Source organism: Peromyscus californicus, unplaced genomic scaffold (genome assembly GCF_007827085.1).
Source record: "Peromyscus californicus insignis strain IS unplaced genomic scaffold, ASM782708v3 Scaffold_1__1_contigs__length_55948999, whole genome shotgun sequence".
Taxonomy (NCBI): Eukaryota; Metazoa; Chordata; class Mammalia; order Rodentia; family Cricetidae; genus Peromyscus; species Peromyscus californicus.
In genome coordinates this window covers 21,776,649-21,797,654 of record NW_026294492.1, presented here as the reverse complement: position 1 = coordinate 21,797,654, position 21,006 = coordinate 21,776,649, and the positions used below count along the sequence as shown (strand labels likewise).

General features: G+C 49.7%; 1 protein-coding gene across 1 annotated transcript in view; it reads right to left on the bottom strand.

Annotated features, from left to right (window-relative positions):
• Plb1 (phospholipase B1) overlaps positions 1 to 21,006 on the bottom strand; it is a 98,870-nt gene that overhangs the window by 44,973 nt on the left and 32,891 nt on the right. Inside the window, exons 14-28 of the mRNA XM_052746199.1 lie at positions 19,906 to 19,964; positions 18,076 to 18,149; positions 17,356 to 17,399; positions 14,290 to 14,398; positions 10,959 to 11,010; positions 9,228 to 9,308; positions 6,579 to 6,644; positions 6,200 to 6,300; positions 3,750 to 3,831; positions 3,303 to 3,407; positions 3,104 to 3,199; positions 2,892 to 2,963; positions 2,233 to 2,271; positions 1,665 to 1,725; positions 770 to 828 (exon numbers count right to left, since the gene is read on the bottom strand). Coding sequence (XP_052602159.1) covers positions 770 to 828; positions 1,665 to 1,725; positions 2,233 to 2,271; positions 2,892 to 2,963; positions 3,104 to 3,199; positions 3,303 to 3,407; positions 3,750 to 3,831; positions 6,200 to 6,300; positions 6,579 to 6,644; positions 9,228 to 9,308; positions 10,959 to 11,010; positions 14,290 to 14,398; positions 17,356 to 17,399; positions 18,076 to 18,149; positions 19,906 to 19,964 — 1,100 coding nt within the window. The remainder of the gene's footprint in view (positions 1 to 769; positions 829 to 1,664; positions 1,726 to 2,232; positions 2,272 to 2,891; positions 2,964 to 3,103; positions 3,200 to 3,302; positions 3,408 to 3,749; positions 3,832 to 6,199; positions 6,301 to 6,578; positions 6,645 to 9,227; positions 9,309 to 10,958; positions 11,011 to 14,289; positions 14,399 to 17,355; positions 17,400 to 18,075; positions 18,150 to 19,905; positions 19,965 to 21,006) is intronic.

Below are 21,006 nucleotides of genomic sequence, written 5' to 3'. Positions count from 1 at the left end.
GCTGTGCTTTCTCTCACCACGGCAAGCCTTTCCACAGGAGAGGCTTGGGACTCAATTGGATCGCAGCTGTGAAGTCTGGGAAACTCTCAAGTGCTTTACAAATGGGAGTGATGTTGATACTATTACCAGCATCAGTACCACACAGGGCTTTATGGACAAAGCGCTTAAGCTGGAGCCATTGTGATGGGGAGATTTCCAATAAACACCCCCCCTCTCTCTTTCTCTCTCTCTCTCCAGAAAGGCATTTCCAAAGCCCCGGCTGTGCCACCAGAAGGTGGTGCCCTGGGACGGTAGTACAGTCCCACGCTGAAGGTGAGGAGGAGCCAGAGCCACCGCTGAAGGATAAAGCTGTGTGTGGATGCGGAGAGAACAGATGGGGGTCTGGGCTGCTCACAAGGGAGGGAGAATAGTACCCACACTGGCATCGTTAGGAGAATTTTGAGTCAACATGACATATTCTTTTGCATATGTCAAAAAGTGGTGTTGGGTGTTCAAAACCTCAGCCAACTGAGAATATTCAGTTCATTCCTGAAAAAGATTTTTTTTCCCCCTGCACACCTACTTGATAAAGCAGTTGTAAAAATAACATTGTTGCCAGTCTCCTGGACAGACAGAGCCAGGGCAGAAGGGCAAGGGCTTGTAGAAGCTCGGAGTGCAGGCTCTGGAGTTAGGAGGGCAGGGACTTGGAATGGCCCCACCACACCCATTGCCCACTTTTACCCCCTCCACACCACGCCCACTCCCACCCCAAGGGCTCCAAAGTCCTTACGGTCAGAGAGTCTCCCAGAGCTGCTACAACTTGGATGTCTGCAGGTCTCAGGGCATGCACTGGAAGATAAGTGGACATGCGTGAGTCTGGGAAGGGAGCTGCCGGCACAGGCTAGAGCCTCTGCTTTATGCCAACACCCCAAACAAGACGCCATGTGTGTTTTGGCCACGTAGAGCTGGGGAGCCCAAACTGTGTTGGCAGAATGTCATACAAGAGTCTCCTCATCAGAGACAAACAAATCTTAGGTTTTCATCGGGCCGGAAGATAAAGAAATAGATGACAGGAATGTTGCAAGGCACCAAGTAGGAAGGGGGGCAGGGAAGAAGAGGTATTAGTGCTGGCAGTCATGTGAGAAGTCAGCTGTGGCCTAAGTGCCCACCCAGAAAGACACTGGCCCATGTATAGCCCACTTCGAACTGGGTTCTAGATTTCCACAAGAATCTAAGAAATAGTCATGCCAGACCTTTCCCTCCCCTCAAGTCTGTCCTGAAGAATCCAGAGAACTTTCTAGACCCTTCCACAGGCAAAGCTGGAGGACACATTTCCACAGAGCTATCCATTTAACGGGACTCCCTGGCCCTTATCCCCCTCTGGACTTCGCCACCCTGCAGGCTGGGCCAGTAAGAGGCAAGCTCCCATGTCTTCTGTGTGTCCCTGCTTAGATCCTGAAAGTAGGCTAGGAAACAGCTCCTGACCCAGAATGCACTGGGGCTTGCCAGGCATGATACTGCCGAAGGCCAGAGCTGGGCAAAGCCCAGCTAGACCAGGCTAGAAAACAAGCGCTGTTCAGGACTGTGTTGAGTGGTCACCACGCGAAGCCTGAGAGCTTGCTCACTGGTAGGTAAGCCTTTGTAGCGGGGGGAGTCTTGGATCCCAGTGGGTCACAGGAGCTTACCCGAGGTTGGTGGTGAGGTGGAAGGGGCTCTGTCCTTGCATAACGTCCAGGTCCCATAACCCTAAATGCAAAGAGCCAATCCCAGAATCTCAGAGTTAAGGGGGTGACGGGCAGAGAAGATGGATAGGCATCAGACTTAGTAAGCAGGCTTGAAAAACACAGAGCCTGGGTCCTATACCTGGGGAGGGTCCTCCAGGGGCACCAGAAGATGGCACCCTAGATGATTCTGAATATCAGCCAACCTGGGATCTGTTCATCTCAACTCTGACCTCTCTTTCATCCAGCGCAAGACTCAGGGCCTTCAAAAATGATCCACCCCACCCTCTGCCCTCTCTTTACTCTGTCAAAGACCCCTTTAGCTCTGTTCTGTTCTTGGTGGGGTTGCAATTTGATATGAAAGGCGTTTGTTCTGCTCTCCACCCCACTGGAAGGTGTGGGTGGGGAGATGATTTTATGAAAGGGTCCGAACCATCTTCTGCTTTCTGTCAGGGGTTCTCATCCGTCTTCCCATCAGTAGCGGCTGCCCACCCCATTGCCTGGTGATCCCAAGGGAGACTTAGGTAGATACCTGGTTGCTGTTCTTGTAGGTGCTCAGAAATGGCAAGGTCTGTGGGAAGAGGAGAGGGAACAGGGTCTGGCTTCACACCAGCCTAGACATGCCCTTTCCTAGCCTGCCCAGTGCCACAGTTAGAGCTTAGACCCTTCCAGAAAGACTGACCACCACGTGCACCAGGGGCTTCTCTACAACCTGAACCCAGCCCCAAGACGCAGACTGAACCCTTAAGTAGCTACTAGGAAGGCGTGTGTACTCTTTCCCACACTCAGCCTATTGGCGAAGGGAGTTGGGTCTTGTTTCTCCACCCTGCCCCTTCCCAATAGGTTGCCTTGCCACCCACCACCCACTTTGTCCTACAGTGACCTGGGTTCCTTAAGCAAGAAAAAGCAGATTCCTCCACGTCTAATTTCCTCCCATGCAAGCCCTGGTCCAGCAGTTCCCAGTGAGAAGCCTGAGATCCTTTTGGGGACCCAGCAGAATTCAGAAGCCTCAGAGGGGACAACTACAAAACTCCAAGAATCTGACAGTTTGTGAGTGGAAACTGGGGTCCTGGTCTGCTTTTCCTGCTGGTTAAAATCTGCTTTTCTAGCTCAAGCGTCCATTTTAGCCCCCCACCCTTCTCTACTCTCCCGTCTGTAGTCAGAGGGCGTTGCCCGAACAGCCCACTCTACCTGGTTTGGACACATAATAGGGATCTTGTTTTCAAAATTGTGTTGTCTTGTCTTGTGGCCAACAGGTTCCAGCTAAACAAACAAGCAAGAAGACGAGGAATGTGGACCTGGTGGCTTGGTCAAGATGCAGGGGGCGGGGGAGGTGGGAGGGAGGAGGAGGAGATGGCAGGCAGCTGGACTGGAAGGGAGGACTCTTACACGGTAGTTCTTACCATGTTCTTCCAGAGGGCAGTGGCTGAGCGTGCATGAGTCTTGCTACTGAAGTGGAAACAGTCGGGGGCAAAGAAAGAGCTATCGGGCAGGCCCTCCTAGTCACCGGACAGAAAGAGAGAAACAGTTACAGATGGCAGAAAAATGCAGCTGCGTACCCTCTGGGGTCCCCCCCTCATCCCCAATGCATCATTTCTTTACCGGGGTCCGAGGCATGGGCACATTTTCAAAGAACGGCTGGAGAACCACGGTGAAATCATCTCGAGTGTCGTATCGCCTGCTCTCAATCAGCTGTTCAGTGCCTTTCTGCAGGAGGAGACAAGAGACAGAGGTTGGAACAGCTGGAGGAACACAATGAAACCAGTCTCATGTCTTACTAGCTACTTTCAACCAACGCTTGAATTCCTTCTTAAGGGAGGAGGCGGCGATGAGGGGAAGGGGTCCGGTGAAGTGTGTTCTGTGACTTCATTCTGAAGCTTCTAAGAAGCTGCACTGTGATCCCTATCATCCTTGAATGTGCTTCCACTGGCACAGTCCTTGGCAGTCCCCACTCACTCAGTCAAAGACAAGATACTTAGCATCAACTAACTCTGCCTGATACAGACCTCCCCGATCCCTGCGCAGTGGCAGAACCCTCTCCCGGCTTACCTGATACTGCCTGTTCCTTTCAACTAGGGCGGCAAATTCTGTTGAGTTATCATCAAACTTCAGGACACAAGGACACAGGGTCCTGCCGGACAAAACCAAAAAGATACCCCCAGCCCGAGGTCATCATCCTGAATGGGTGATGCAAAGGCTCTGGCCATGAGCCTCAATGTGTTTCTTTTTAAGTTGAAGGAGGCATCAGGAATCTAAGGCTAGTCAAGAGGAAGCCACAGAAAACGGCCATGAACTTGCTCTTGGAAACCAAATGCCTGATGTCTGGAGGAGTGATTTATGGAGCTGAGTCATCTGATGGTTGGGGAGAGATGTGCAGCGCGACACACCTCCTCCAAAATGGCAATAGTGACAGGAGCAATAATTGCTAGTATACATTACATGCCAACGGCGCCAAGCATCATGTACTGATACGTTTAAATCTCTTAGCCACTCCAGAAATCATTATTGACCTCATTTTACAGGAGAGAAATCCGAAGCTGGCACAGCCTATCATTCTGGTTATTTCAACAGCTAAGGAAGACGATCATGAGTTTGAAGCCAGCCTGGGCACCTTAACAAGATGCTATTCTTAACATAAACAATGAACAGGGGGCTGGGGATGTGGCGCAGTTGGTAGAGCGCCCGTCGAGCATGCCTAAAACCCTGGGTTCTGTCCCTAACACCCCAAAACCGGGCGTGGTGGTCCCTGCCTGTGATCCTAGCACTCTGGGAAGTAGAGGCAGGAAAATCAGAAGTTTAAGGTCGTTCTCGGCTACAGAGAAAGTTTGAAGCCAGCCTGGGATATACAAGATGCTGTCAAAAAAAAAAAAAAAAGAAAAAAGTAAAAAGGGCTAGGGATATAGTTCAGTGGTAGCAGATGTTCCAAGGGGTCGGGGGAGAGGAAATGACCAAAGCTCAGTAGTTAAGTAACTTTCTCAACATCACACAGCCTTAGACGTGGATTGGAGTGAGGACTTCAAACTCAGTCTCTGAACTAAACTGTGTCCGTCAGTCTGCAGCTCCACTCTGGCTTACCAGCCGGTAAATCTGGATGTTTGGCCTGGGGGATAAGGTAATAATAGCCCAGGTGGCTCAGCATAGATGTAGCACCACCGAAGAAGCTTGGCCACTGAGACAGAACAGCAGAAGGGTGGAGAGTGTGGTCCCAAGAGAAGGAAGCCCTTGATTTCGTCAACACTGACATTCTCGTCTTCAAACGGGCTTGGCAAATGCCTTACTCTGAACGTCGAGTTCTAGTGGCCAGCAGTGGGAGGCTTTTGGGGGATCTCTCTGGAGTGGAAAGCATTTCCATACTGAACCCCCTGCATGTCCCAGTGACTGGAGAAAGTGGAAGCCGGCAGAGGAGTCAGCAGGTTGAAAATAACATGCCTGGCACCAGCTGTGTTAATAGACACGCGTCCCTGACAGGCAGCCTGTTCCTGCTCCGCAGTACCCTGAAGCCTTCTCTAGGGAACCTGTGCCGTCTGCCTATACTCCCTTAGGGACGGTCTGCCAGAGTTCTCCAGGGATCAGTATACCCCCTTAATTTCCAAGAACAAGGCTGGCTGGCCCTTGTGAATTATTCATTCGCTTATTCAGCAAACAGCCCCTCCGCTCTACTGGCAGTGACTCAGTGCTCACAGGCTGTGGGAGATAATCACCGCCAGCCGGTGACTAATGACCACGTGGTGTGCTCGGGGATGCGGTGGGGGCTTGCACAGAGCTGGAGGGCAGGGGAGGAAGGTTTGCCCAGCCCTGTGACCCAGGCAAATGGTGCAGAGAGGGGCTTTCAGGGCAGAATCGGTGGGGAATGGCCATGCTTCAGTTAGAAGAGCAGCTTCCTTCCAAAAGCCATACACTTACAATGGTGCAAGAGGGAAGCCATCTTTGGTGGGTTCTGGAGGCTGAGGCCAGCCTCTCAGGAGCATCCTTCTGATGACTAGAATGCTCTGTTTTGAGAGGAGACTGTCCTCTAGACCCTGCCGATTCTGATCTCTCTTTTTCTTCTAAGGAGTGACATAGCCCTATGTTGGTCCCACCTGGAGCATCCACATGCCAGTCAGAAACACTGTCCTGGGAATGGGCCTCTGGAGGTGGTGACTATGCTCTGGATATTCTGTGAGTTAGGTCTTAGTAGTAGGCTGAGTGCTCCCCAAGTCTTACCCATGACCTGACCCCATTCCTAACACCCTCTTCTCCCTTCCTTGATGAAGGGGTCCTGTGGCTTGCCATGGCAACAGAAACAGGAAGAGATGCCCCATGTGCTCCCTCAGAGAGATTGTTGAGGCCTATACTGATGTTTGGTTTGTTTTTAATATCCTGAGATGCCCCCAGGGAGACCCTTTTCAGGTTAAAATGTGCGGTGGTCCTAGCAATTCCCATACTCTACCCTGGGGTTTCCTAAAGAATATGCTAAGGTCCATGACCCTTTAGGAACATGGGAGAAGTTCCCACCAGACCTGAGGATGAGCCGTGGGCAGCTGACTTGAGTTTCTTTGTATAGCTCCCTCAGGGCGATGATCCCAATCACTTCCACCATGTTCACAAAGGCTCGGGGAACCTGCAGGAACATGGCGTCAGTCACCAAGGCGACATGTGAAGCGTAGCATCAGCTTCTCACATGGGGGCTGGAGCTCAGCTCTTGTGACCTCTTCCTGACCCCGCCCACTCTCCTTCTCCTTTCACTCCTCCCTCTGCTCTCCAAGGATGCCAGTGCATGCAGGCTGCCGCGGAGGTGGCCCCAGAACAAAGCCAGAGCTGCGTCCCGGCCGCCGCCGAGGCTACAAATGATGGCTATGACGGAGCTACTCCAACACCCGTGTGGTCTAAGCCCCGTACCTCTGCATGGAGGATGTCCAGGGCCTTCCTGATGTTGTCTGTGAAGTTTTGAGGAGAAAAGTGATCCTGCAGGCAGAGGAAGAATCTCCTGAGGTCCATGAATCACCCTATCTCCTCCCTACTAAGCCAGATTGTTTCTTATTTTGGCTTTTCCTTTTTCTGTATTTTGGTCCGAGTTGGCAATATTGAGACAAAGTTTAACGAAGAGCAAGGTTCGAGGGAAAGAGAGCTTGGGAGCGGGAGATCCCAGCTGGATCAAGAACAGAGAGGAAGAACAAGAAATAAGAGACCATGATAAATGAAAACCACATGAGAATAGGAAGAAGTGAAGTGCTAGAGAGGTCCACAGAAATCCACAAAGATACCTCCACAATAGACTGCTGGCAATGGTTGAGAGAAAGCCTGAACTGACCTGCTCTGGTGATAGGATGGCCAAACACCCTAATTGTCGTGCTAGAAATCTCATCCAAAGACTGAGGGAAGTGGATGCAAAGATCCACAGCCAGGCCCCAGGTAGAGCTCCAGGAGTCCAATTGGCGAGAGAGAGAGAGAGAGAGGAGGGTTTACATGAGCTAGAATTATTGAGACCAGAATTGGAAAAAGCACAGGGACAAATAGCCAAACAAATGGAAACACATGAACTTTGAACCAATGGCTGAGGGGCCTCCAACTGGATCAGGCCCTCTGGATGAGTGAAACAGTTGATTGGCTTGAACTGTTTGGAAGGCATCCAGGCAATGGGGCCTGGACCTGTCCTCAGTGCATGAGCTGGCTGTTTGGAACCTGGGGCCTATGCAGGGTCACTTGGCTCAGCCTGGGAGGAGGGGACTGGACCAGCCCGAACTGAATCTACCAGGTTGAACTCAATCCCCAGGGGAGTCTTTGCCCTGGAGATGGAAATGGGGGGTAGGCTGGAATACTCTCAGGAAAGGGTCCTTTCTTTTTCCTAGGGCCAGGGAAAACTCGGAACTGATTTTGTATTGCCTAGAGGTAGAGCCTTGGCTGTGCCGTATCACTTCTCTGAACTCCTCTAAAATGGGGGTGTCGGAGCAGATGACCTGAGGCTCCGCAGTGTAAACAGTCTCTGGGTCTACTCTCTGTCCCCTTCCTGTGTGATCAGAGAATCTGCGCTGAGCCTCAGGTGCCTAGAATCACATCCAAGCAAGTGCCTCTAGGATGTAGTGGGGGAAACGGGGGGGGGGGGGTTGTGGGGCCTCAAAACATAAATACGCTCTGATTTTTGTATCTGTGGTTTTAGAATTGTGTGTGTGTGTGTGTGTGTGTGTGTGTGTGTGAGGAGAGAGAGAGAGAGAGAGAGAGAGAGAGAGAGAGAGAGAGAGAGAGAGAGAGAGAGAGAGAGAGAATGGATGGATAGAGGCGGGCATCCATGTATATGTGTATGCAGACAGAGGCTGGCACCAGACAGCCTCCTCAGTGGTCTCCACCTCATCTTTTGGGACAGGATCTTCCACTGAATCTGGAGCTTTACTGTTCAGCTAAACTGGTTGGCTAGCAAGCCCCAGGAATACCTTTGTCTCTCCCGAGCAACGGGGTCACAGGTGTGCACAACACAAGCACACCGGGGTCACAGGTGTGCACACACAAGAACACCGGGGTCACAGGTGTGCACCGTCACAAGCACACTGGGGTCACAGGTGTGCACCGTCACTAGCACACCGGGGTCACAGGTGTGCACTGTCACGGCTGGCATCTTCTGTGGGTGCTGGAAGTCCAACCTCAGGTCTCCATGCGTGCATGGTGACATGTCACTGGCAGGGCCATCTCTCCAGCCCCATTTTCAGAGCACGGGGGCGGAACCCCTCTCGTGGATGGCAGCTCTATGAGCACCCCACTTTACAACAGGGTAAAGCTGTGTCCCTCAGGAAGCTAGAGGGGGCGTGTACCAAGGTCCCCAAGCCTTTCCTGTCCCCAGCAGCTTGTCGGACCTCAGCTTTAAAGTTCCTAGCCCTCCGTACACCAAGGCTGTTTTGGCTGTGGACTCTCTGATTTGTGTATCGTCAGAACCCCATGGTGATGTCTCTTGTGTTATGAAGAGTTGCTTGTTTCTGGCCCCTGGCTGAGGGAAACCCCCAAGGACAGAGCTTGTGTTTCATCTGCCACGGCTTACCCCTCCCCCACCCCCCGGGCACAGCGTACGGGTGTGAGACAGGTGGTATGGTCTAAGGGGTCTCCTTCAGAGGGACTTGGGAATCCAGGATTACATGGCAGCCATAGATCAGCAGCCTCTGGTGGGGGCTTCCCATCAGCCCCAAGAGGTGCAGACCTGAACCTTGCCTTATCACGTCTGTGGGAAATCACTTTCTCTAGCGACCGCACAGAGGCAGAACTGACAGGGCTGGGCAGTGCTGTGGAGGGGAGCCGGCCTATCGCTAGCTATGAAAACACGCCAGAGTGTCTCAAACAACACAAGGTTGTCTTGTTTTCTAGAATGATATCATCAGGCTCCCTCGCTAAGCAACAGCATCAGGACCAGCCTTCCAGGGGAACGTCCCCGGGGTCTTAGGGTTAATTAGTCCTCAGTTGGATTCATGCCAAGCCATGAACAGAGTCCTGACCTAGCTACGCTGTTCCAGGAGCCAGTGGCCAACTACGGAAATCCTTCCCGAGGGTGAGGGGCTGGGGACTTACCAGGTCATTGCAAGAATCACAGAGGTCATTGCCTCCTATAAACACAGTGATGACCTTCCAGTCCTCCTGGAAGTCTATTGTCTGAAACGCACAGAAAACAAGCAGGGTCAAGCAGGAAACTCCCAAAGAGGCAGTTCCCCACATGCCAGAGAGTTCAAACTTTTCTTGGCACAGTAGGACATTGGTCTGTCCCCAACCACATCAGTAGGAGGAGCTCTCTGAGTTTTGCCCTCGGTCTCTAGCATGGCCAGGAAGGGGTGGGAGATAGGGAAATAAGTCCTGGCCCTGGGAAGGGAAATTTGTTCTAGAATCTTCTAGAAATCTGGGGTTCTCACAATTAGCTTTACAGGAGACCGATCATCTTCTGGATTTCTAGAAGATTCTAGAACAAATTTCCTAACTCGGGTATTCACTTGAGTTAAAGGCACCTGTGAAGAATTCCAGCTGGAGCTGGGCCTAGAGGCACATGCTTGGAGTCCTGGTGCTAGGGAGGCAGAGGCCAGTGGATCTCTGAGTTCAAGGCCAACCTGGTCTACAGAGAGTTCCAGGACAGCCAGGGCTACACAGAGAATCCCTGTCTCGAAAGACCAAAATAGAAAGGAGAGAAGGAAGGAAGGAAGGAAGGAAGGAAGGAAGGAAGGAAGGAAGGAAGGAAGGAAGGAAGGAGAGAGAGAGAGAGAGAGAGAGAGAGAGAGAGAGAGAGAGAGAGAGAGAAAGGAAGAAAGAAAGAAAGAAAGAAAGAAAGAAAGAAAGAAAGAAAGAAAGAAAGAAAGAAAAAGAAAGAAAGAGGAAAGAAAAGAAAAGAAAAGCTCCAGCTGGGGTAGCTGGTCAGAGCAACACTGTGGTCTCGAGAACATGGCCGGGAGAGTTTGCCACCTCTAGACTCTACCCTCCTGCAAGAGAGAGCCAGAGAAGTGTTTGAAGTCATAGGCTGCATGGAAGGGGATGTGAAAATACATGAACATATATATTTTCCACACACCATGGCCCAAGGGTAGCTGTGGCGCTCACAGCCTCTTACGTCATCTCTGGCCCACATAAGCTGCACTTCTCTGGCCTCTGCTTCCAAATGAGGTGGAAGAAGGATGATGGGAATGATGGGAATGATGGGAGGGAGAGAGGGGATGCTGGCCAGTTTGACAGTGGACATAGACACATTCTGAAATTCTAATAATGGGTTTTTTTTAGGGGGTGCATTGCATTACAGAAAAATAACCAATATTGATCCCTTTTTGTTATTTTATCCACCCGAGACCACCTCCCAAACCAGATCAGCACTGAGTCTGCACTTCTCTCTTAGCTGAGAGACAATCTTACACTCATCTGTTAGAACCCAGCCAAACACCTGTCTCCCTTCTGAATCCTACCAAGCAGGGGACCTAGCCCCATGGCGCCCTCTTCCACTCTACGCGTAACTCTCTTTACAAAGCCTGAGCCAACTGCTTCAGAATCTTGATCCTCCTCTTCTAAACTCCTGGAGGATGGGACCGTGTTGAATTGTCCTCATGTATCTACAGTCCCAGGCTTGGCTGGTAACACACGTTTACTTTGTACAGCTGGTTAATACACTGAATGGGAACCATATTTGTAAAGGCACAGAGGTTCAGGGCTCAGATCGGCTAGAAACCTGGCCGGAATCCTCTGCACCTCTCACCCTACTCCCGACTCCTCTGTGTCTCGGGATTTCTCCTCCCGTTCTGTGGAGTCCTACCTCAGTGTGTCCAGACTCACCTTGTCTGCCTTCATCAGGCTCACCAGCTTTTGGGCCTGGGTAACTAAGCCACTGTGGGAACACACAGGAGTTGAATGAGGGTTAGTGACAGGAAGGGCAGCGTAGAGGCAGTAGCAATTGACAATCCACTTCCGGCGGGTGGCGGGGCAGGACTGAAAGCCCACCCCCCCCCCCACCCCCCCCCCCCCACACACACACACGCACGCACACACGCACGCACGCACACACAACTCCTTCTCTACCCAGGCTTCACCAGGGAGGACTGACCACCTGAGATGGGCAGGAGCTTGCACATTTTTGTGGGGGCGGGGGTTAACTCTCAGCGGTTTTATTTTCAGGTTGGCGTATTTAATGATACAGTTCCGGTTTCTCTTCCAAGCCGGGCTTGTTCAGGGCATAGAGGTCTCACCTAAACATTTTACGTCACGTGCCACTCAACTCATGCCCCTGTTAGCAGATGCCACGGCCTGCCTACCCTACAAGGTGACCTCAGTTTAAAATGATGACAGAGCTCGGTGTCAGAGTGCTTGCTTAGCATGAACGAGGCCTTAGGCTCATATTCTCCATAATGGAAAACAAAAAACTGTAACCAGGGAGATCAACCTGCTTAAGGAAAGGCATCGTGGATGCAAATGGGGTTCAAGCAGCCCCTTGAGTAAGAGCTCCTATTCTGCTAGACAGCACGGGTTTGAGTCCCAGGTCTACCCATGACCACCTACCTCTCTGACATCTTTACCTTACAAAGCCAGTGCTTTCCTTTGTAAAATCAATCACTGGCCTTGCCTCCATGGGGTCGAGAGAGCCGAATGAGGGTCACATAAAGAGCTTAGTGCCTAACACAAGGCAAGTGTCCTTAGAATGATTTCTATTAACACTAGCACTGACACCATCTTCAAAGTTCCCCCAGGCACTGTGCCCAACGGGTAACACCAGCTGTCCTACCTCCCTCTTAACTACTAGCCCAGTTGCTCTGATCTTGGCCCTAGAACCCTGGGTAGCAGCTACTTGGGAGGAGATACTTTGAGTCTCTTAACCTGTTTCTCATCTGTGGATCTGCAGTTATCAGGGCAGCCCCGCTGTCTGAACGCTGGTTTGGAATGGGTACTCGGTGGGCTCTATTTAACCGATTAGAAATACAGGTAATAACCCCTCTGTGTGGTGCATCTCACAGAATTACTGTGTGGAACACAAGGGTGCCAACCATGAGGGTATTCTGTAACTTGGGCACTGCTGTGTGTATACAGAGGGTTATGATCAAGATGGGAATAAACCCTGCAAGATCCCAGGCCAGACCCTGGGGTCAGCTTGCTGTACCTGCTCAGGCTGCGTATCTTCTTTGTGCTGTAGTTTCAAGTGTAATATGGGAACAACCCTCCTGGCCCTGCTTTTCTCTACCACCTAGATATCTTCCCTAAGGCCTAAGGAAAAGTACGGCCACAGATTCCAGGCTGTATGAGCCACACTTACTGCTGTTAGTCATAGGTCCTTGACTCTGCATGTCCATTCTTACGTGTCTCCCTGATCTAATCATGTTTATAACTGCCTTTCTTCTGGTGCGGTTACCAGCTGATACACACTGGAGGAAGAGAAACTACAAATGTTAAAGCCAGCTTTAGCCTGAAAGTGGTAAACCACTAGCCTCTCACCCCCAAAGAAAGCAGCAGCCTTCAAATTAATTCTAAAGCCTATTAGGCTTGGCATGAGCTGTCTTTCCTGTAGGGAAAGTTAATGTGAAAGCTACTCAGAGGACATTTATAAGCTCCAGGAGAGAGCGCCTTCAGGGCTTGGAAAACGTCATTGAGTCTTAGGACCAAACTACAAAAAAAAATCTTCAGACCCACACGGAGATGTATGGTCTGTGCTAAATCTGGAAGAAAAATTGGGGTAAAATAGAAAAGATCTTTTTAAACGTTTCCCTAATTGGATGTGGTATTTGTGTGTTCATTGGCTAGGAAAAAGACACCCCCCCCCCCCCCGACACTCAGTCTTTGAATAGTATGCAAGCAGAGCTGGGGGTACCAGGAACGCTGACCTGCTAGTTTTTAGGGACCATCAGGTCAGCAGCACCATGGAGCATGGTCTCTGAGCCACTAGACATTTTCTTAGGGGAGCCCTGCAGCCCTACTGAGTTAGCACTGGGGCCACTGCTGTGAAGCGTTGGTTTTTTTTTCATTTTTTTCATTTTATTATTATTAATTTTTTTGGTTTTTCGAGACAGAGTTTCTGTGTGTAGCTTTGCATGAAGTGTTGTTTTAAGATGGGTTGTATTTGTTTACGCTGTGGAACATTTGTTTTAATGATGCAAAGGTGTGTTGCATTCTTTTATGTTGCATTTGTTTAACTCTGTGAAGCTGTGTTACTTTACCTGTCTAAAACACCTGATGGTCTAAATAAAGAGCTGAATGGCCAATAGCGAGGCAGGAGAGAGAGAGAGAGGTGGGGCTGCCAGGCAGAGAGAATAAATAGGAGAAATCTGGGAGGAACAAGAAAAAGAGGAGCAAGAGAACAAGGAGAGGAGGATGCTAGGGGCCAGCCACCCAGCCACAGAGTAAGAATATACAGAAGTAAGAAAAGGAAAAAGCCCAGAGACAAAAGGCAGACAAAATAATTTAAGTTAAGGAAAGCTGGCTAGAAACAAGCCAAGCTAAGGCCAGGCATTTATAAGTAATAATAAGACTCTGTGTGGATTTATTTGGGAGCTGGGTGGCGGGCCCCCAAAAGAGCTAAAGAGCCAAAGAGTAAAAACGAAACAACAGACCGCCATACTCACCCAGTCCATGCAAGGGTAGAGCTCACTAGAGCTTTTGTATCCAAGATGCTGTCAACCTGTGACAGCCTTGCCCCATGTGCTTCAGAGACTTGTAGAGGCCAAGGAAGACATGTGGCTGCCATTCAGGGCTCCCTTCCCATGTCAGTGTGCTTCCTATGGCACCAGAAGCATAGCGAATGCAGAGCCCCAAATAACCCTCTAAAGAAGGCAGGGAGTGTAAGACTCAAAAACAACAGGAACAAGCTAATAATGGGGACTCCCCGCGAGTCCATTTACAGCCACTGCTTTGTGAGGGGATAGGGTTTACCCACGAGGCCAGGCGATCTCCTTGAAGTGCATGCAGGGCATCAGAGGAATCTGATCAGTTGCTAGGGTAGGGCTGAGTGTACCCTGCCAGATTTGTGTGTCTAACGGCGAAGAACTCTCTCAAGACAGCACACTCCGGCTTCTCACCCTGACTCTACCCAGACCAAGACTCTGAGCCTACACTAAAGCTCTCCCGGGCACCCGTGCTTCCATCCTCCCCAGCTCGCACCCCGCTCCGGGATATTCAGGCTCACTCTGCTTTGGCTCCCGCTACAGCCTGGTTGAAGGACGCCTTGTCCGTGTTTTCTTTCCCGGTGCCGACAGAGAAGCCCTTCAAGGCGGGGTTGAATTCCCGGAGGATGTCTGGAAATACAAGGGACGTGTTTGCCAATGGCCTCCACAGCAACCTTCCCGAGACTCTTTCATTGTTTTGTGACAGGGTCACTTACAGGTATAGCCCAGGCTATCCTCGAGCTGGTCATCTTCCTACCTAAGCCTCTTGAGTGCTGGGATTACGCGGCCGACTGTCAAGTTCCTTTGACCACTGAGTGTGGGGGACAAAGGACAGCCCCCAGCTCACAGCCCAGCATGGAACAGAACGTGGTCCTCGACCTCCCTGATGCTGCGACCCTTGAATACAGCCCCCTCGTGTTGTGGTGACCCCGAAACTATGACATTATTTTCGTTGCTACTTCATAACTAATTTCTCTACTGTTACGCATTGTAATATAAATACCTAACATGCAGGATGCTCTTGGATGACCCCCGTGAAGAGTCCTTTAACCCCCACGGGGGTCATGACCCCCAGGTTGAGAACTCTGCTTTACATCAGGCACAGCACATAATAATGTACTACACTGAGGGTTTTTTTTCTTCCTTCAGCTCCTTCTTTAAGGATTTTTATCATGAAGGGCTGTTGAAGTCTTTTCCTCTTCTATTGAGATGATCATGTGATTTCTGTCCATACTAATTTGTATATGTCAATGCATTCATGTTATCTCTGGAATGAAACTGACTGGCATATGGTCTCCATGTGTACTTGAATTTAATTTGCAAGTATTTTATTGAGATGTTTTGCGTCTATAATCACAAAGGAAATGGGTCTTTTTTTTTTTTTTGCTACTCTGTGTGCAGCGGGGTTGGTGTGAGGATGATGCTTGCAGTGTAGAGTAGTACTCTTTCCCTCTGCTTTATAGAATGATTTTAGGACTGCTGTTAGCCCTCCTCCAAAGGTATGGGAGAATTCGTTAGTGGATCGGTCCAGTTCTTGGCTTTTCTTCACCGAAAAGTTAGTTTTATTTTTCATCAAATTTTAAAGGTAGTTTTGCTGGATGTAGGAATTTTGATTGGTAGTTACTTACCTTCAGGGCTTGAAATAAATAATTCCACCTTCTCCTGACTTCTATGGTTGTTGATGAGATCTATTGTGATTCTGATGTATTTGCCTTTGTGGGTGAGTTGGCATTTCCCCTTTACAGCTACTAATATTTTTTCTTTGCTTTTTAACTTTCGATACACTGTCTATAATACATTGTGATTAGGTTCTATTTTGGATTTTAAATGTCTCTTGTGTTTGATTATTTTTCTCTAGGCTTGAGAAATTTTATGTTATAAATTGAATTGGATAATTCTGTATTCATTTAGTATTTATCTCATCTCCTTCTATCTTAGCCATTCTTAGGTCTGGCCTCTTGATTATATCCCAGAATTCTTAGACATTATGGTCATACATTCATTTATTATTTTATTGTTATTTGACCAAAGATTTCATCAATCTTGTCCTCCATCCCTGGGATTTTTTTTCATTTTGGTTATAGCTCTTGGCAATACTTTCCATTATATGTTATTGATTTCACTGAGATTTTTCGTTCCTAACATTTCTATTCCCCCAATCTCAATGACTAGTTCCTTGCTGACTTTTTTCCACATTGCAGACCTTTTTCTCCACACTTGCTGATTATCAATTCCTACGTCTATCTTTAGGGTGGCATGCCCCACCCTGGAGATTTGCTGGCACCATCAGGGCAGAGTTCTGTCTCCCACACACCCTGTATTGGAGCATCTGCTGGGTTAAATCAAGCAGGGCACCGGGCAGAAGCTCTGTCCTGACCTCACACTGTCACTGCACATTCCCACACACCTGTTTTACCCTGAACCATGTAGCTCTACAGGTTGCTTCCTCCCACTAGGAAAGGTTGAAGAGGTAACTGTGTCACTGAGGGGTGACACTGTCTCCGTCATTTGTAAAGCACTTTGGTAAATGATCTTGAGCAACATGATGTCCAGCCATCTTGCTGAGGCATCTCAAAGCCAAGATCGTCACAGTTACAGAAGCAACCTAAGTCACCTCCCAGCAAATGGGGACAGAGAGTACTCAGAACACGGAACTGTACCTACTTAAATTCAACACAGTTTTCCAAGAACTGAAATAGATAATAGACATGAAGTCCTATCAGGTGTGCCAATGTGGACGTTAAGAATCTCTACTGTCCTGTCTAAACTTGCTGGCTTAAGACTCAAATAATATCTCAGCTCAAAATATGTATCAAAGGGATATGTACCCCCCAAAGTAGCAATAATGAAACCCATCAACCCCCCCAACCCCAGGCAAAAATTCTTAAGCGTTTCTAAGAAGAAAAGAATTCACTGTAAATATTGTCTAACACCTTATTAAAAGAAAGTGTACTTACAAACACTGGGATTGGGCAGTACTAAAAATAATCAATCAAATAACATAATGGAAAGCAATGCCCATAGCCATACCCAAAAAGATTAAGGCAGACCTGTCAGAAAAATGTAGCCAAGCTTAAAAAAAAAATCATCCGAGTGGGTGAAAATGTTGAGCCCCAAACAAGGCTCTGTTTGCACAGCCTGAGCAAGGTAACTTCATCTCTCACTGCTGCCATTGCTACGGGTTTATACAGCAAAGTCTTTGTGGACAGAGATGCCCAACCTACCAGGCCTGAGTGGAAAACTTCCCAGATAGGCTCTGTGTCCAGAATGGCAGTCCAATCCTTCTTTATTGGATCACTTTTAAATGATTGTCCTAAGATTTTATCTAAGCGCTCTCTCTCTCTTTTTTCCACACTCATTTATTGGATAAAGACGATTTCCCATTGAAAAACACTGAAAAAAAGTCAAAACCCTCCAAGGCTTTTAAAATTAGCTCAGGAGTCCAGCCAGGATGGCAACCTCGGGGAAGCAGCGCCCCCTACTGTACTCAGCGGCGTCCTGCCACCTTGCGAGGCTGGCGGCCGCCAGGAGGGGGCGCAGAGGGCTCAGGCGTAGCCACCCCGCCCCGAAGGCACCAGGGTACTCACTGGCCAGGGTGGTCACGGTCCTGATGTTCTCATCTCCTCCGACGCTGTTGGTGAGAAGCAGGAAAGAAAAGGAAGGTTTAATATGCCAGCCAAGCCTAAACAAAACAGATTTCCCGCCTGAGTCACAGGCTCGGGGACTCACCCTCTACCCATCATTTCTTCACCAGAACTAAAAACCCAAATCAGAACGCAACTCCTTTCCTCTCACCCTGGACGTCCGCCGGCGCAAACAAAACAGACAAAAGAAGTTAAATTGTCGCTGCTGGGGCTGCTTTTGTTTTAGCTTTGAGCCCAGCTCTGATGTCGGAGCAGGGAGAGCTAAGTTTGTCTCTTTCACTGCCTTTCCCAATCCACAGGGCTTCTGGGCTTCTTTTGTGGCCAGCCCCGTGCCACTTAGGGTCTCCGTTACTGTTACTAGCTGATGCTGCTCTTCCTGTTCCTGTTTAGCTTGGAAAAGCCCGTTTTGAAAGAGCACCTGCGTCAGGGTCTCCCGACCCAAGCTTCCAAAGGAGATAGCACGTGCGGCTTCTAGGAACACAACATTGGCGCCTGTTCATCCCCAAAACTCCCGTCCACACCTTCTGTTACTGGGATTGTAGTCTTTTGGGGAGGCCAGTACATTGAATTTAGAAGTTTGTTAAAGAAAGGTAGAGATAGCCCATCCCCCCACTTGATGTACTGTTTTCTAGAAGGCTCAGGGACCTTCTGGGTCTCGCTCACCTCCAGGACAGGCCTCGGTATTGAGTTAAGACACCGAACAGGTTCCCGGGCTCGGCCCCGGCCCCATTGGCTGCCTGGAAGAGAGAGCAAATAGTGGGTGGGTGGCCCCTGCTTTTTCTCAGGACACCACAGCTGTCCACCTGTTTGAAGGCCCATACCATTAGCCTGAGCAGGACACCTAGGAAAGTTCTTGAATCCAGATGGAACCTCCTATGGGTACATCTCCCGCCCTTTCTGGGATGATAGTGCGCTCCCTCTGGGAAAGCCTGGTGCCATCCACAGCTGTACCTCCTGCCCGGAAACCCTGTCTAGACAGCAACTGAGAGATCCAGGAGCCCATGGCATATATTTCTCAAAAGCACATGTCTGAAGGTGCTGTGTCTTTTGAAAGCTGTGAAACCTATCATCAAAGGACGCATACGCTAAGTCGGTCCTCATCACATCTATGTCTGCTCAGGTGAGAAACAGCAAGATGTTTCTTTAGGGCGTCTCCTCCCCCAAAGCATATATTTCTAAACTCCAGGAGAAATCCCCAGATTACACTCACTACAGTTTGGTACCTAATTCCCTTTTCTACCTGCCTTCATGTCTCACTTGCTGCCTTCCATGCCTGTGTGATTCTTTTTCTCTATGGCTCTCTGTCCCGAGAGAGAGCATCTTCTAGGAGACGGTAGAGGATGGTAAGGGTGGGGTGATATCAAGACCTCACTCAGCAGGGAGTGGCTAAGATACACAGCTGGTAAGATGCCCAGGACCAGCCTGCTAGTCTCTCCCGGGGGGGGGGGGGGTTTACACACAGTAGGACCTTTGAGATAAGCAATTGCTGGGGTCTCATGGAGGAGGTTGCTACAGGGCTAACATTCTGAACCCAGAGTCAGGACTCTTGAGTTCTTGGGCCTGGCCTGTAGACTCAGAAGCCGACTTGGGTACTCACCGCAAAGCTCCTTATTGGTCGGATGTGAGGAATGCCAGACCTCACGGGACTTTTGTCACGGGGCTACAGAGTGAGCTAACTTCATCGTGACTAGGCCATAATTGTCCTTGGAGAGTTCAAAGCTGCAGATGCTGCCTTCTAACTGATCCAGGGGATAGCAGCTGGAGATAACAGCTGGATTCTACTGGGAGTGACCATTAAATAGAAACTTGTTTCTTGGAACCTCTGGGGACCAACCCCCTCAGGCTTTCTATAGGATTTTTTTTAAAGTGTGCTTTGTTTAGGGTATCACCCTGGGGCATCTCCAGAGGTGGATTTGTCCATTTCTGGGACCTCTACTTCTTCCACCGACCCTCATTTCTCACCCCCACCTCCATACCCATTGGTCCGAGCTCATCACCTCTTTGACTTGTCTAAGCAGTAACCTCTTAGCTTTTCTTCCGGGACAAACAGAGGACTGGCTGCGTCTTTGGAGACACGCCAGAAGATGCTGTCCCACTACAGACACGGGCTATGTAACTTCATTTTGTTACTCATGTTCCCTCGGGGTCCCTCCTGCTTTCCCAGCATTGGGGGAGGAAGGTAGAGGGTGGAATGGAAATCACATTGTGCAAGGCATGCTACATGCTAGACAGTGGGAATACGGAGGGTCTGGGGATCGGGACCAGAAACAGGCGAGGACTAAAACCTCAACTTTCAGTTCCACGTTTTCATGGACACTAAAATCTCCTCTCTCCTGGTAGCCCACAGCTGTAATCTCAACACTTAGGAGGTAGACACAGGAAGATCAGGAGTTCAGCTCCATAGTGAATTAGAGGCCAGCCTGAGCTACATGAAACCCAGTCTCAAAAGCATCAACAAAATCTCCTCCTCTTTCTACAGCTGAGGTCACCTACCGTGAGAGAGTCGCCCAGCGCTCCAATCACCTTGATGTCAGCCGGCCTCAGCCTGTGAACTGAAAAGCAAGTCCGGGGTGAATGGAAAATGAGGATTTCAGGAAGACCCTGGACCTGGTTCCCTGGGCCTTGCTCCCACCAGCAGCCAGCTCAGGCTCGAGCAATTGCGGGCTGCATCACACTCAACGGAAAGAATGCTCAGAGGCACCTCAGTTCTCTGTCTCCTTCCCTGGACATCTCTCTACCACTTTCATGCTTCTTGTAGAGTGGCAGCTGCCACTCCCACTGAGGACTTTCACTGGGAAGGGAAAACGCCCCTACTGTTTCCGAGGACATGATGTAAACGAACACATGCGTGGTCGTGAACGCATGCCTTTGAGAATATATAGATTAGCCGTCCTCGAACTGGGTTGTGCGCCGGAATCACCTGGAGAGCTTGTTAAATCACATATGATCTCCTCCCCGCCCGCCCCCCCCCCCCCAACTCCCAAGAGCTTCAGATTCAGGAGGTCTTTAGTGAGTCTAAGAATTTGCATGTTTAATCCTTAGGCACTATAGCTACAACAAGTGCTATCTGGGTATTACATTTTGAGTACTACTGAGAAACACTTTTTTATTTTGAAGCCATGGGCAGTGTGGTCCATTTCTGCATTTGTGGAAGAAACCGTCAACTGTTTCCTTCTAGGTCTAGGTACAAATTGGCTCACACAACCGTGGCTGCCATTGCAAAGCCTGATGGTGGCTTTGTCATCTTGTTTTTAGACCCTAGAGTCACTAAGCATCTTTAGAGTCTTCCTCTCCCCCCCACGCCCCATCATCATGTCTTGAATTTACCACATGCATGCACGTGCGCTCTCGCGCGCGCGCGCGCGCGCACACACACACACACACACACACACACACACACACACACACACGCGCGCGCGCGCGCGCACATTCCCTTCACATGATTACAGCCTATGTGGCCTTTCCCAGCTTTCCACAGCTACTCTATGTGGTTAACAGAACAATATCAAATCACAGACCCAGCTGTACACATTAACACACGCCTACAGGGCTAAGCATGGAAACTTGAAAACGACCTCTTCCCAAAGAAATCAG